General features: G+C 41.6%; 1 protein-coding gene across 50 annotated transcripts in view; it reads right to left on the bottom strand.

Moving 5' to 3' along the window:
- Window positions 1–5,677, bottom strand: part of C2CD5 (C2 calcium dependent domain containing 5) — a 93,480-nt gene extending 87,803 nt beyond the window's left edge. For 42 of the 50 annotated variants that reach the window (XM_078336065.1, XM_078336067.1, XM_078336066.1 and 39 more), the window contains exons 1-2: window positions 5,480–5,677; window positions 5,221–5,339 (exon numbers count right to left, since the gene is read on the bottom strand). Coding sequence is in view for 47 of the 50 variants with exons in the window: in XM_035256080.3 (XP_035111971.1) it covers window positions 5,221–5,310 (90 nt within the window). In the remaining 3 variants the exon portion in view is untranslated. Of the gene's footprint in view, window positions 1–5,220; window positions 5,358–5,479 lie in introns of those variants that run through there. The other 8 variants (XM_078336046.1, XM_078336049.1, XM_078336053.1 and 5 more) reach the window with 1 other exon arrangement.
- Window positions 5,678–16,630: the final 10,953 nt, after the last annotated feature.

Here is a 16,630-nt window from a genome sequence, read left to right as displayed (position 1 = left end):
CCTCTAGTCCTCCTCCTCTAATAAACCTCTTAATATCAAGTTTTTTCAAGGATTTATCCTGTTTATCTCCCTCACCCTAAGTCACAGGTTTGCAAAAAAGACAGAACCACTTCCTAAAGAAGCTTTAGAAATGCCTACCAGTGCTTTTGGGGAAAACAGCATTTGCATTGAGGAAGGGTCAAAGATGCTAGGTATTCTTCAATTCAAAAGAGTTATCAACAATGAAGACTTTTACCATGTCATGATTTTCCAATGCCCCACTAGATAATCACATGTGTACCGAAAAGGCTGGGTGTGATGGCTTACACTTGTAATCCCAGAACTTTAGGAGGCCAAGGCAGGTGGATCACCTGAGGTCAGGGGTTCAAGACCAGTCTGACAAACATGGTGAAACCCCCTTCTCTACTAAAAATACAAAAAATTTGCCAGGCGTGGTGGTGTGCCTATAGTCCCAGCTATTGGGAGGCTGAAGCAGAAGAATCGCTTGAACCCGGGAGGCGGAGGGTGCAGTGAACTGAGATTGTGCCATTGCACTCCAGCCTGCACAACAAAAGCAAAGCTCCGTCTCAAAAAGAAAAAAAAAAGAAAGAAGAAACCTACCTAGAACCCAATTCAGTTTTACAGATAAAAGTGTTACAATCAGGTTTCAAGGTACGTAACTGTCAAGAACTACAACCATCATGTAAATCAAGAGGCAACTCTGCTTTTTCCCATGAATTGACTATTTTGGAAAAATCAGATAACCAATGGCAATGAAGATCTGAGATCCCAAAACTACACAACTGTCTCATTCTGTTTGAGAAGCAGTCCTATTTGCATGATTTTCACATAGGCAAGGCATTCCCTATCCCACATCCCAGCTTTATTTTCTCCACATGGGGCATTTCTCACCATCCAGCATACTATATCTTTTATTTAATTATCTTACTTATGAACTCCCTCCTCCCACTAAAATGTAAGTTCCATGACTGAAGTTTGTTTTTTTTTTAATGTATTGCTATAGCCTGGGCATCCAGTACAGTACCTAATGCATTCAAAGGCCGATATTTATTGACTCATCTAATTACTTCATGCTTTCTATTATGGTCATGAAAAAGGACTTTCATATTAAAATAACAGGCTGGGCGCAGTGGCTCACACCTGTAATCCTAACACTTTGGAAGGCCGAGACGGGCAGAGCACCTGAGGTCAGGAGTCTGAGAATAGCCTGACCAACGTGGCAAAACCCCATCACTACTAAAAATATAAAAATTAGCCAGGCGCGATGGCAGGAGCCTGTAATCCCAGCTACTCAGGAGGCTGAGGCAGAAGACTCGCTTGAGCCCAGGAGGCAGAGACTGCAGTGAGCCAAGATCACACCATTGCACTCTAGCCTGGGCAACAGAGCAAGACTCTGTCTCAAAAAAAATAATAATAACAACAAATACTTCTATTTATTATAGTTAAACCATTGTACTGATTTTTTTTTTTTTTTTTTTTTTTTTTTTTTTTGAGACGGAGTTTCGCTCTTGTTACCCAGGCTGGAGTGCAATGGCGCAATCTCGGCTCACGGCAACCTCCGCCCCCTGGGTTCAGGCAATTCTCCTGCCTCAGCCTCCTGAGTAGCTGGGATTACAGGCACGCACCACCGTGCCCAGCTAATTTTTTGTAATTTTTAGTAGAGACGGGGTTTCACCATGTTGACCAGGATGGTCTCGATCTGTTGACCTCGTGATCCACCCGCCTCGGCCTCCCAAAGTGCTGGGATTACAGGCTTGAGCCACCGCGCCCGGCCCTGATTTTTTTAATTGTAAGTATACACAGGCTGTATTACCAAAAAAATATCATGCCAGGATAGAAAAGGTAGATTTCAAAATACCAGGTATCTAAAGGGAGTACTGGGTCTCATAGTTGAGAAACACTGGCTAGTGTGCTCACTTTTAACTCAGACTTTTCTTTGAATACTGTAGTCATAAATCAAATCACTTCTTTGAGAGCTCCAATTAAAGGCCGTATAGATATCTCAAACCTAACATGCTGAAATGGAAAATGATCCTCCTCAATCTTTATCATCCCAATGGAACGTCAGAAAACCAAATACTTCAGAAAGCTAGGAGTCACCTTTTAGTCCATCTTCAAAATATACCTGCAATTCATCCACTTGTCCGCATTACCAAAACCATTCCCATATCACCTGTTATTTGAACTACTACAGAATCTTGATAACTGCCTAATTTCTACTCTTTCCCCTTCAATCCATTTTCCGTATAAAAATAGTGCTCATCTTAACAACTGCTTCTCAATGAATTTAGGGTAAAATTCAAACTCTCAATCATGGCCTTTGTCCTTGCAAGACTGGCTCTTTGATTAACTCTCCAACTTTATCTTATAGTACTCTTCCCTTCACTGACTACATGCCAGCCACATGCATCATTCTTCGCTTCCTAAACACACCAAATCTCTACATGAAATCTCCAGGTTATCTTCTATTCACTCACTCCTCTACACACACAAATATACTCCCTCAGCAGCGGGCTCTTTCTCATCCAGCAGATCTTGGGTGTGATGCACACTTTCTCAGGGACTTCCCCTGATTACTCGACCTAAAGTAGGTGTTCCTTATCGTTCTCTTTCTATTGTTCTCTTTCAGGGCACACATCCCAATTTGTAACTATATATTTAATCATTTATGTACCCTTTAAACGTATATCTCTCCCACTAAAATATAAGCTGCATTAAAAGCAAGAACCAGCCAGGTGTGGTGGCTCACGCTTGTGAGAGGCCAAAGTGGGCAGATCACAAAGTCAGGAGTTCAAGACCAACCTGGCCAACACAGTGAAACACCATCTCTACTAAAAGTACAAAAATTACACACCTGTAATCCCAACTACTCAGCAGGCTGAGACAGGAGAATTGCTTAAACCTGGGAAGCGGAGGTTGCTGTGAGCTGAGATCACACCACAGCACTCCAGTCTGGGCAACAGAGCAAGACTCTGTCTCAAAAAAAAAAAAAAAACCCAGCAGGAACCAAGTCTGTCTTATTCACCATGTATACATGCATATGTATCAGCTAAACCAGTGACTAGCTCAGGGCCTAGCAAACAGCAGACACTCAATTTGTTCAAAGAAGGAAATAAGTAACCTGTGAATCAGCCCCCTTCCTCACCAGCAAAATCCACCTAGTTATCAAGGCCTCACAATTTTAACCTAAGCAATATCCCAAAAATCTTTCTGTTCAAATCCATTCCTTTTACCATCCCCACATATTTATTACCTGGATAATCTTATCACCTTCTTAACTGATCTCCCTGCCTCACTGCCCATCTGTCTAGTCCATCAATAGCATTCTCATTCAGGCCATTCTATAAAGAAACAAACTAATACAAGTATGATCTTATTTTATTTCTGCACAAAAAAACTCCCCTGAACAGGCATTGTGGCTCAAGCCCGTAATTCCAGCATTTTGGGACGCCAAAGCAGAAGAAGCAGGAGGATGGCTTGAGAGGCAAGGAGTGGGAGGCTACAATGAGCTGCATTCCAGCCTGGGCAACAGAGCAAAACTTGTCTCTTTAAAAAAGAAAGAAAAAAAAAAGCTTCCTTGTCCCTCCTTATAAATATTACAGAAAAGGAGGTTTCATAGAAAATAGGGCTTTCCAGCCTCATCCCTATCAAGCTCCACTACCCACATATCCCCTACCTTTACTCCAGAGCCATTCCAAACTAAGACAGTTTCCTGAACATACTATATATCCCATTCTATGCCTTTGCCTGGTAAAATCCTGGGTGCCCTTCAAATGTCACTTCTACAGGGAACCCTTCTCAACCTTCAGGGACAGAACTGTTTTCTAATACAACATTCATCACTTTGTTTAGTGAGGCTGTATTAGCAGAGTGGTTAAGAGAACTGTCTGTCAGGCTATGGAGGTTTGCAAGCTACGTAATCTTAAGCAAATTTTCTACCTTTCCTGGGCCTCGGTTACCTCAACTGTAACATGGGACAGTCACAATGCTCCTGTAGCAGGACTGTTGTGAAAACTAAGAATTTAAAAGTACTTAGCATAGATCTGGAAATTATTAGATTCAACATGTTAGCTATTAGTTATTAAATAGGCTGTGTGGGTCGATGTCTGAACTACCTGAAAGCAAATACTATGCTTTGGTTGTTTGTGGATTCCTATTACCTAGTATCTGGCACAGGAGCACTCAAGAACTTTCTCAAATGAATTAAGAATCACCATGACAATAGGTGGTGGGAGGGGCAATGAACTGCAATTATTAAGTTAGAGAACATTTAGGAAATGAGGAATATTGAGATGAAATCGGGCTATATATTATGAAGTATCTATCCGGCAACTCTAGGCACTAATAGCCCAAATGATTACTGCTCAAATGGTCTGGCTCATCACGCCAATTTTTATTACAGTCTTTACTTGGCTTCTTTCAGACTCTGGGTTATTACCTTCCGGCCCTAGGCCTTTACTAATTTGCATGACTTTTAAACTAATCATTAGACTTAAAAAGCAATTTTGCAATTTAAGTCCATGGCAATTAACTGACTTCCTACCTCAAGGCCTAAATTACCCTGACACACCTCATCAGACCTACCAGTCCATACACGAGCAGGAAGTGTTACAGTTGTGCTTTAAAACTTGCAAGGCAGATTCACAAAAATATCAGGCCTGAGAGTGGATTTCCTCAGACTATGGGACTCCAAGTGCCCATAAAGGGCTTCATGCACGTTCTTAAACGTGATGTCCACCAATCTGGTCACCCATCCCAAGGGGTGTGTGTGCGTGTGTGCATGTTTTGGTGGCTGCGGGGACACACCTTGGGATCTCCTGAGTGCCAGGTGGCCTGTAAGTCCTGACATCAGAGTCAACCCGGCGTCCGTGTGTGTGTGTGTGTGTGTGTGTGTGTGTGTGTGTGGCTGCGCGGCCACGCCTTTGGATCTCCTGAGTGGCAGGTGGCCTGTTAATGAGTCCTGACATCAGGGTCACCCCGGCATGCAGAACAGTATGAGCCTCGCCGCGCAACGGGATGTGCCGCGGACGCCTAGGAGCCGTGCACCCATCGCACGCGCTGAGGTCTCCGTGGTCATCCCTCGTGGGAGAGCTGGGCAACCACGGCCGACGGAAGGGCAGTCGAGAAGGGAACGGAGCTGAGGGGCTGGGGGCGAGGTGGGTAGATCCTTCAGAGGGCTTGGCGCTCCCTGTGTTTTGAGGGGCAGGACCCAGCACCAACCTCCACGAAGGCATCAGTCAGGTCACTAGCACGGTCCATCACTGGCAAATGGCGCCCGGCCACGATTTTCACCTTCAGCTTCCCAGGCATGGTCTCGGTTTCGGCCTCCTCTTGGGTTCCTGCAGAAACAAACAAACGAGTCTGCGCCGCGCGCAGAGCTGGCGGGAGAGGGGCGGAGGCGCGCGGGGTAACTGACAGCGAAGGGGCGCGCGAGGGCGCGCGCGGGCGCCTGGCAGTCGAGCCGCAGGTTGCCACTCACTCTCGCAGGAGGAAGGGGGCTGTCTCGCACGGGCGCTGACACCTCATTCGGAGAGGCGGCGGGAGGAAGGGCTTTGATAGGTTCTTCCGCCTCGGCCCCACAGGGCTGGGACGAGAGGCAAAACTCAGTCAGCATCCAGTTGAGCCTCTGCTGCTCCGGCTTGTTTCTCCTCCCCCGCCCTCAAAAATGGCGGATCTCGGGGCGGGGAGGAAAGCATCGATCGTTCGGCGCTCTGCCCACTTAGCGAGGGCGAAACCAAACTCTCTGGGGAAAGATAAGGGGGCGGGGCTGACTTTGTGAAAGCTGGAGGGCAGGGAAATGGGCTGAGTCCTGCATCATCCACCGAGTCCTGGCTGTAGGTGGGTGAGGCGCTGCTTCCCCGTAAGGTAACGCTCCATTTTGCCGGGGCGAAGCGCGAGTGCTGCTCTATGACTTAGCCTCCGGCCTGGGCCTTCGCAGCTGTAACCGACGCATTTCGGATGGGCTGTACAGTTAGAGCAGCCGCGAAGAGCGTTTTCAGTAGGCCTTTAGCGACCCGCTTAGTGATTCGTAAAACTAATTTAGCTTGTTTCTACCTTGAAGGGGTACAGGTGCGTGTTGTGGTTTCAGTTTCCTACGAAGTAGATGGCCGGGCGCAGTGGCTCAGGCCTGTAATCCCAACACTTTGGGAGGCCAAGGCGGGCAGATCACCTGACGTCAGAAGTTCAAGACCAGCCTGGATAATATGGCGAGACCCCATCTCTACTAAAAATACAAAAATTTGCTGGGCGTCGTGGCAAGTTCCTGTAATCCCAGCTACTCAGGAAGCTGTTACAAGAGAATCCCTTGAACCTGGGATGCGGAGGTTTCAGTGAGCCGAGATCGCAACACTGCACTCCAGGCTTGGAGAACAAGATTCTGTCTCCAAAAAAAAGAAAAAAGGAAAGAAAGAAATAGAGATACCAGGCACATCTCAGATAGTGGAATAAATATTATTTGATGAAATTTTTTATTCGGTCATAAAAAATCAGTGACCCATCTGTGTATTGGGTCACAGATGTTATTATGGGCGGGGTGGGAGGAGGTCACCTTGAAATCCATAGTTGCCTTTTGAAGTTTGTGTTGGCGGGTATAGTGGCTCAGAACTGTAATCTCAGCGCTGTGGGAGACTAAGGCAGGATAATCGATTGAAGCGGGGAGTTTGAGACCAGCCTGGGCAGCATAGTGAGACCCGCCACCACAGCCTTCTCTACAAGAAACGTAAAGTTAGCTGGGCCGGTGGTGCACCTGTGGTCCTAGCTACCCAAGAAGCTGAGGTGGGAGAATCTGGGAGAATTGCTTGAGCCCAGGAGTTGGCAGCTGCAGGGAGTTACCATCCCACCACTGCACCGCAACCTGGGCAACAGAGCGAAACCCTGTCTCTTTAAAAAAAATGTCTTTTATTTAAAAAAAAAATCGCCCTGTACTCTTAGATTGTCTCAGTGTTCTTATTAAGCATCCACAAGCCTAAAGATAAGAGCTAAGTAGTAGCAGAAGTTCAAGACCTCCTACCGTGGAAAGTGTATAGTCAACCACAGGAAGTGAACTCGGAGAGCATTAAACATCTTGAAGAATTAACCCAACTATACATAAAGTGAGGTGTTATCTACAGGCTCCGACCATGTTAGGGAAATTGAGGCACACACATAGGTTGTAACATAAACCAGTCCATACTAAATATCAAAATCAGCATTAACAATATAACTAGTATCAACAAAATCAAGAGTTCATGCCTTCTCAAAGACTGTAAAATTTCATTCCTAAGTGAAGATATCCACATGAACTTTTTAGCTTCAAAAATAATAAATACTCCAAACAGTAGTGATCCCAAATTATCTTTTCAAACCAAAAATTCTTTTATGGAAGGAATATTGTTCACATAAGTGAGAAGTTGAACTCCTACAGAGAAAACTACTTTCTCAAAAATCGCTTACTTTTTGGACTAGGGAAACCTTTATCAATTCAAACTATGTCTAAAGGATAGGGGTCATAGGTCCCATGCCAATTTCCTTAGATCCATCTGCAGCTTTTTCTGGAGTCTGATTCTACCCTTAAAATGCCCTTGGCGGGCCGGCCGCGGTGGCTCAAGCCTGTAATCCCAGCACCTTGGGAAGCCGAGGCGGGTGGATCACGAGGTCAAGAGATCGAGACCATCCTGGTCAACATGGTGAAACCCCGTCTCTACTAAAAATACAAAAAATTAGCTGGGCACGGTGGTGCATGCCTGTAATCCCAGCTACTCAGGAGGCTGAGGCAGGAGAATTGCCTGAACCCACGAGGCGGAGGTTGCAGTGAGCCAAGATCGCGCCATTGCACTCCAGCCTGGGTAACAAGAACGAAACTCCATCTCAAAAAAAAAAAAATGACCTTGCCAACATTCTGAAGGTTAGCTACACTATGTGATCAAGGTTGGTTGGTTGGTTTGTTTACTTTATGTTGAGACCAGGTCTCACTCTGTCGTCCAGACTGGAGTGCAGTGGCATGATCATAACTGACACAGCCTCAATCTTCTGGGTCCAAGCAATCCTCCCACCTCAGCCTCCGAAGTTCCTGGAACTACATGCACACACCACCATGCACCGCTAGTTTCTTTTAATTTTTTGTAGAGATAGGGTTTCCTTGTATTCCCCAGGCTGGTCTCAACCCTGGCTCAAGCCATCCTCCTGCCTTGGCCTCACAAAGTGCTGGGATTACAGGAATGAGCCATCTTGCCCTGCATGATCAGTGTTTTTTGTTGTTTTGAGTGGTAGGGTTGAAATAATTTTTGTGATGAAATCAAAGTATTATCATATTACCAAATAATTTTTTAAAATATGAAATGTAAAAAGAAAAAATATTAGAAAAATGAAGTTCACCACCAATATTTATAGAAAATAATACATTGCATTGCAAAATGTAATGTAAAAAATTTTGCAAATTGCACAATTAGAGGTTAGCAATCTCAGCCTCCTAATTAGTAGACTTTAAGGTACTTGTACATACTTGTTGCCTTAGGCTTAATCAACAAGAGATTATAATTAAGATGCTTCCTGAAAACTATTTTTAGTAGACCTAAGCCTGACTTCAGTTGAACTGTTTCCTAATAATTGTTCTCGTTTGTTTTAATTAGTGCTGGGAACAGTGCAAACTTTCCTGATAAATCTACCATGATGTGACTCCTGATTATCTTCTTCGTTCTGCCTCTCTTTTTGTATTTTAAGTAAATAATAACAAGAGTTAATGTGTATTGATGGTTTGCTGCATGCCCGCTACTGAATTCAGTGTTTCACAGCTTTTAAGGCTCCCTAAAATCCTGAGGTAGGAATATCAGCCTTCATTTTATAGATGAGGAAATTGTGGCTTTTCAAGCTGTGGTGATTACCCAAGGACACAAAGCTGCTAATGATAGAGGCAGGATTTAAATCTAGGCAGTGTGATTCCAAGAACCCACCTCTTTAAAGATTACCTGTAGTTTTCCAAGAAACTCTGCTTTTCCTTCTTTCTGGAGTATCTTTCTGATAGTCATCCTAGCAAACACATATGAATTCATAACTCAGTTCAAAAGTCAATACTTTGGTTTCTCTTCAGAGCATATCAATCTTGTGCCTTTTACAAAAGGCACTTCTACATCTTCTCTGTTCTCCTTTCTAATAAACATGCTCTTCACTCCCACCTATACTACTATCAAGTCTAATACATTTATTATTGTACTTTCCATGGAATAATTATTTATCCATCCCTCTTTCTCCTACTAAACCGTGAGTACTTTGAGGGAAGGGATTGCATCTTACTCATCTCTCAATTCTGTTCTTTGCTCTGTGCCCTTCATGAGATCAAATTCTTGTGGAATTAACAGTTAACACACATGCTATTATTACTTGGATCTCTTTCCTGGCTTCCTAAAATGTTCCTGTTAATCTTTCCCCTCCCTTCAAGGTTAAATTTCTCAAGGGTTGTCAGTACTTGGTGCCCTTTCCTCACTTCCTAAGCCCTCCAAAAACCATTAATATCGGAGTTTAGCCACCACTATTCTACAAAAACAGCTTTCACTAAGGCCATCAATAACCGCTGATTGCTAGGACACTTTTTATTTTAAGTTTTTATTTTTGAGATGAGGTCTTGCTATGTTGCCCAGGCTGGTCTCAAACCGCTGGGCTCACACAATCCTTCTGCCACAGCCTCGCAGGTTGCTGAGACTACAGGCACATACCACCATGCCTGGTTTCAGTTTTTCATTTACATGACTCTCAGTAGCATTTGACGCTGTTGACCACGCTCTCCTTAAAATAATCTTCTTCTTGGTATTCAGAAACCAAGCTTCTCTTACCTATTCTGGTATATACATCTGTCTTCTCAGCCTACTCACTGTCCTTAACTATTAAATATGTGTTTTTCTCAGGTTCAGTTTTTGTCTGTATTCTCTTCCAACTGTACTCTTTCCCTAGGTGATCTCATCCGTGTTCATAATTTCAGTTTCCATCTGTTTAGCCAAGAACTCTCAAATTGTTATCTTTATAACTTGCTTCTAGGATCTTGACCCATATATGCAACTGCCAAGTTACTATTTCCGTTTGAAGTATCAAAGTGACCTCAAACATCCCAATGTCCAAAACTGACCTAATTTTCTTTACCTTCCTCATAACTACAACAACAGGGACAACAATAAGAACAAAAATCCTAGTGGTCCATGCAACAGCAACACCAACTACATAGTCAGTTGCTCAGGCCAGAAACTCACTGATTTAAGTTTGAAGGTGCACAGGGATTACAGACATAATGATGCAAATGATAACTTGGGCTCAGTTCAGTTACTTTTGCTTTGATTTTTTTTTTTATTTGACATGGGGTTTCACTCTGTCACTCAGGCTGAAGTGCAGTGGCAAGATCACAGTTCACTGCAGCCTGGACTTCCCAGGCTCAGGTGGTCTTCCCACCTCAGCCTCCTGAGTAGTTCGGACTACAGGCAGACACACAACACACATGGCTAATTTTTATATTTAGGTAGAGATGAGGGCTCCCTATGTTGCCCAGTCTGGTCTTCAACTCCTGTGCTCAAGTGATCAGCCTGCCTCATCGTCCCAAAGTGCTAGGATTGCAGGTGTGAGCCACCATGTGGCCCACTTTTGCTTTGATTAAAGCAGTAAATCAGCTGTGTAAAGAGTAAAAGTGAGATAAGTAGGCATCTAGGTAAACTCATTATCTTATTAGTTCCCTTGTATCTCATGAAGGCATACCTAATGTACCATGGCATAAGGATCACATCAAATAAAATATTCTCTAAATTGGAAGATTAAACACATTGCCTTTTTTTGAGACACAGTTTTGCTCTTGTCGCCCAGGCTGGAGTGCAACTGCATGATCTCAGCTCACTGCAACCCCTGCCTCCCAGGTTCAAGTGAGTTTCCTGCCTCATCCTCCCAAGAATTTGGGATTATAGGCACCTGCCACAACACCCAGCTAATTTTTTTATTTTTTAGTAGAGACAGGGTTTCACCATGTTGGCCAGTCTGGTCTTGAACTGCTTATCTCATGATCCACTTGCCTCGTCCTCCCAAAGAGCTGGGATTACAGGCATGAGCCACCGCGCCCGGCCAGCAGACACTTCCTTATTTTGCCAACACCAAGACAAGTTCTGCTTATTCACGCTAGTACTGCAAAGCCTGCAAGTTTTCCATTTATGTCCACATAAGGGCTTTGCGGAAACCCTAGCCTCAACTGACACTTATCTTTGACTCTTCCTCACCCCTGACCAATTAATCCCCAATTCCTATGGGGCGTATTTTTGGAGGGGGGTTGTTTTGAGACAGGGTCATGCTCTGTTGCCTAGGCTAGAGTGCAATGATGTGATCTCGGCTCACTGCAACGTCCACCTTGTGGGTTCAAAGAATTCTCCTGCCTCAGCCTCCTGGGTAGCTGGGATTATAGGTATGTGCCACCATGCCTGGCTAATTTTTGTATTTTTAGTAGATATGAGGTTTTACCATATTGGCCAAGCTGGTCTTGAACTCCTCACTGCAGGTGATCCACCTGCCTAGGACTCCCATGAGGCACTGCGCCCAGCCCCTGTTGTTTATAATTCCTGCAGATCACTCAAATTCATCTATTTTCCATCATTATCTATTACCTGGAGGACTGGTATCACTCTTGCTTTTCTCTGATCCTTTCACCACAAAGCAGCCCAAGTCAGCTTTTTATATAGCAAATTTGCTTCTCTGTTTTAGGAGAATTTTTTTAGGAAAGATCAGGCCTTTATATTATTCTTACTAGAATAAGACCTTATTCTTGTCAGACCTATTTGTTATAAGAAAGTGTTTTGTATGTTCAAAACTTCAAGAAACAGATCGATCAGCCGTGGATTTTTTTATTTTATTTTTGCTTTGTTGGGTTTGTTTGAAATTGAACTCTAGGCTAGGTGCAGTGGCTCACTCCTTTAATCCTAGCACTTAGGGAGACTATGGCAGGTGGATCACTTGAGATCAGTTTGAGACCAGCCTAGCCAACATGGGGAAACCTCATCTCTAAAAATACTAAAATCGCCATGCCCAGTGGTGGCACACAGCTATAGTCCCAGCCACTCAGGAGGCTGAGGCACAAGAATCAGGAGATAGAGACTGCAGTGGGCTGAGATTGTACCACTGTACTCCAGCCTGGGCAACAGACTGAGACTCTGTCTCAAAAAAAAATAAAATTTAAATAAAAATTAAACTCTGTGGCTTCTCCACCTTGTGTTAACTTGTCACCTACTACTAGATTGTTCCATTTTAATTTCACATCATCTACAAACTGAAGGAGGTCCCAGTTCATCTCAGTTCAAAGGATCCAAGTTATACTCCTGATTCTTAAAAATTTTAATCTCAAAATTTTAATCCAACACTACATATTTTCTCTTATTCACACCCCTTTCCCTTTGCCAATTAGATGGCACTAATGATTAGAGTTTTATAGTCCTATAAGCCATTATCTTCACAGAGGCACTAACCGTAAAGTTAATTAGGTTAATTAAATTGACAATTTCCCAACCCACTTGTTAGCTTCTTCTTGTTAGAAGAGCAATCTAATAATGTATCCAATGTACCTTGAAAAGAAAAGCTAGATATATTGGCTAAATCTGTGAAGAGTAGGATACCATGACTCTCCAGCTGAACTCACTATGCACTAGCATTATTTAAAGGAGTGCTGACAAGTGGGCAGTTACAAATTACTGCAATTGATGGGAAGAGCAAAAGTGTGCTGAGTCCATGGCTAGTGTCCCTATACAGCCCATGTGATATGGTGCCTATCCAGTTTGTTCCAGACAGCTGCAAAAGAAGTTTTGAAATTTGCTATAGGTTGTGTTGTTTCCCACAGAATGGTATAGCTTGACACATTACAGGTACCATACATACAGGCAGCTACTGCAGTTCAGATGAGGTGAAGTTAAAATTTTAACCTTAAGTAGCAATACTTATGGGAAACATATTAGAATGAGAAAAGTCAATACATGTCTTCTAATACTAAAGCTATTGGGGCTTTAGTATCTTTAATACTAAAGATACGTAACCCTGGGACTTAGTCATTACTTCTCCCCCTTGTGACTTGGCTACCCGGTCATCAATGTCTTGCCTCCTATTTGAGCAAATAAACCTACCATCTCCAGCTAAGGGAGGTTTGCTCAAACATCCCCTGACACATACTACCTAGCTGGAAACTCTTCAGTGGCTGTCTACTGCCATTAAGATAAAAAACAAAATTTTCAGGGTAGACCATAAGACTGTATATGATCTGGTCCGTACCTACTTTCTCTAGCTTTATTTCACATGGCTCTCCAACTGCCCTATTCCAACTACATTGGTCTTATTTCAATTGCATAAAAACCACCATATTCCATTTCTTAATCATTGACGTTGAAATAACTGGATAGCTAGAGGAAGAAATGAAAAGTTGAATGTATTCCTCTCATATACTTGGAACTTATATAACAAATAATTAATATGTAAATGGATGATATTTAAAGAGCTTCTAAAAGGGCTAAAAATCCTTTTGAAAAATAGGCAAGAAATATAAACAGATAATTCACAGAAAAAGAAAGTCAAATGGTCCTTTATCATGTAAAGAGATGCCATAATAAGAAAGATGCAAATTGATATTATAATGTAAATTTTTTGCATATTAGGCACAAATCCAAAAGTTTGAGAACATACTCTGTTGAAAAGGCTGTGGGGAAATACTCTCAAACATTTCTGCTAAGACTGCAAAATGTTATAATCCCTATAGAGGAGAATTTGGCAATACCTAGCACAATTAGGTATAGATTTGTGCTTGACCCAATAATTCTAATTCCAGGAACCTATCCCAAAGAAACACCAGCAAAAACACAAAAAGTTGTGTACACAGGGCTATTAATGGCAGCACTCTTTGACATAGCAAAAGACTAGGAACAATGCATATACCTACCATAAAAAGATTGGTTGAATAAACTGTGATTTTGCATATTTGAATAATATATAGCCATAAAATAAATATCTACATATGAGTGTGCTATAATCACTAGGGTTTACTAGGTAAACATTAAAAAACAAGCATGTTAAGAGGAAAAAAAAGGCATCTTTTATCTAAGATGGAAAATAATATAGAGAAATCTATTTGCATATATTATTTTTAAATGAAGGATAACAATAACCTATGGGGGACAGAGAGGACAGAATGGGTAAAAATGTAATTAAGCTAAACTTTTCTGAAAGTACCTCGTTTGATAGTATCAGCTTTGGAAGCATATACGTGATTTATATCATTTGATATAGTTTGGATTTGTGTCCCTGCCCAAATCTCATAATGAATTGTAATCCCCGGTATTGGAGGAGGGGCCTGGTGACAGGGAATTGGATCATTGAGGCAGATTTCCCCCTTTCTGCTCATGATAGTGAGTGAGTTCTCACAAGATCTGGTTGTTTAAAAGTATGTAGCATCCCTACCCCTTTGCTCTCTTTCTCCTTCTCTGATCATGTGAGACGGGCCTCCTTTCTCTTTGCCTTCTGCCATGATTGAAAGTTTCCTAAGGCCTCCCTAGCCATGCTTCCTGTAAAGCCTGCATAACCATGAGCCAATTAAACCTCTTTTCTTTATAAATTACCCAGTGTCAGATAGTTCTTTACAGCAATGCAAGAACAGACTTTTACATCATTATAAAGTAAAATAAACCAAAATAAAATTTTAATTAAAAACAAAATGGAATAAACTTAATAAGATAGAGATATGAAAATTTAACCACACAGAAAAGAATTATTTTAAGTTCTTTTACAATATAGGAATTTATCTATACATTCCTAGTGGGAAACAGCCTAAGTACAAAAGTAACTACAAAAAAAAAATCTTGAACTGTGTTTTGTGATTATATCACTAGTAATACCAATATTATCTCTGAAATTATGTATATATATATATATATATATATAGAGAGAGAGAGAGAGAGAGGGTGTTCACACACTTATTTCAGTCTCATCAGGAACCAAGATTTTCAGGGTTAGAAAAAAAGAGATGCCATATAAAAATTAAATAAATACAGTCATCCTAATTTATAGTTAGAAATATCATTATGAATAGTATGAATTTATAATCTATTTTTTCTTTTTTCTTTTTCCTCTTGAGACTGGTCTTGTCATGTCACCCAGGCGGTACAGTAGCACAGTGGTGCAATAACAGCTCACTGTAGCCTCCACCTTCTGGCTACAGTGACCCTCCCAGCTCAGCCTTCCAAGTAACTGGAACAACAGACAATGCACTACCACACCCAGCTAATTTCTAAAACTTTTTTTTTAGAGACTTTTTTCATTACCATGTTGCCCAGGCTGATATGGAACAGGAGTTCATATGCTCAAGCAATCCTCCACCTCGGCCTCCCAAAGTGCTGAGATTACAGGCATGATGTTTTATTTATTTTGTTTTTTCTTTTTTAAGTTTTTTCTAACTATATTCATGGGAATATCTTAGAAATATTTATCAAGCAGTAACAATGAATTCACCCAGCTTTGAGATTGTGGTCTCTACTCAAAATAGTATTTCCCACTTAAAAGAACAAAGAAACATCTAATAGAGAAAAGGCTAATTGGAAGACTAGAGCAAAATGTGTTGGTCATACTGGAAAGCAAGGAATCTATCCAAGACTAATAGGGTCACAACAAAGGAACACAGGAGCCAATAAAAGATGTTCCCAGTGGCCAGAGATAGAGCAATTTGAGCATTAAGAAGATCAATACCTACAATAAATTGGAACACATCAAATTTGCAATAATCCAGAGTTCATAATGATATTTACAACAACAACAACTACAGAAATGACCAACAAAACTTATTGTTCCCTTTGGAGAATGCTGGGAAACCGATACATTCTTCCAAAAAAGAAAACAACAGAAAGAATGAATCAAGTGTTTACCTTGCCTTTCCTGGAAGAACTGCACCTCAGGGTAGCCTAAGGGAATAGTTGATGAGAGAAGGTTTTTCTATATGGAAATATTGTAGTTAACAAATGAAGAAGAATTGGTAAAATGAAAATATCACCAGTCTGCAACCCCTAATGAAACCTTGGGTTCAAGCAATGATTATTAATTGTTGTTGATATCACAGAAAGAGAACCAAGCTTATGTGTCTTCTGATTTGATGTAGTAGTACAAACGCAATACTTCTTGTGACATATTCCTACTTTAAAAAAAACTGAACCTGAATTGAATCAAACCTCTATACCTATTTACCAATTTTATAAACAATACTGTAGACAGAGGAGCATGTTAAATAACACCATCGGGATGCAATCAGGAAGATCTAAAATAAAGAAAATTCTGTAAAGAAATTACTGTTTCTTAAATACAATGCAAGAAAAAAGAACTGGAGAAACGTTTTATATTTTAAAAGATTTAAGAACTAATTCAACCAAAGGCAGTGTTTGAATCCTAATGGGATCCTCATGTTAACAAACTGTAAGAACATTTCTGAGACAATCAGTGAAATTTTAATCTTGCCTGGATATTTTATAATATTTATTGTTAAGTTTTTAGGCATAGCATCTGTGTTGTAAAGTGACAATTGTGGCCACAGGAATAGGACCTAGAAGCAGCCTCTAGTTGATGACAGCAGTTCCTAGCTGATAGCCAGCAAGGAAATGGGACCTCAGTCCCACAACCA

Source organism: Callithrix jacchus, chromosome 9 (assembly GCF_049354715.1).
Source record: "Callithrix jacchus isolate 240 chromosome 9, calJac240_pri, whole genome shotgun sequence".
Classification (NCBI taxonomy): Eukaryota; Metazoa; Chordata; class Mammalia; order Primates; family Cebidae; genus Callithrix; species Callithrix jacchus.
This window is presented reverse-complemented; position numbering and strand designations above follow the sequence as displayed.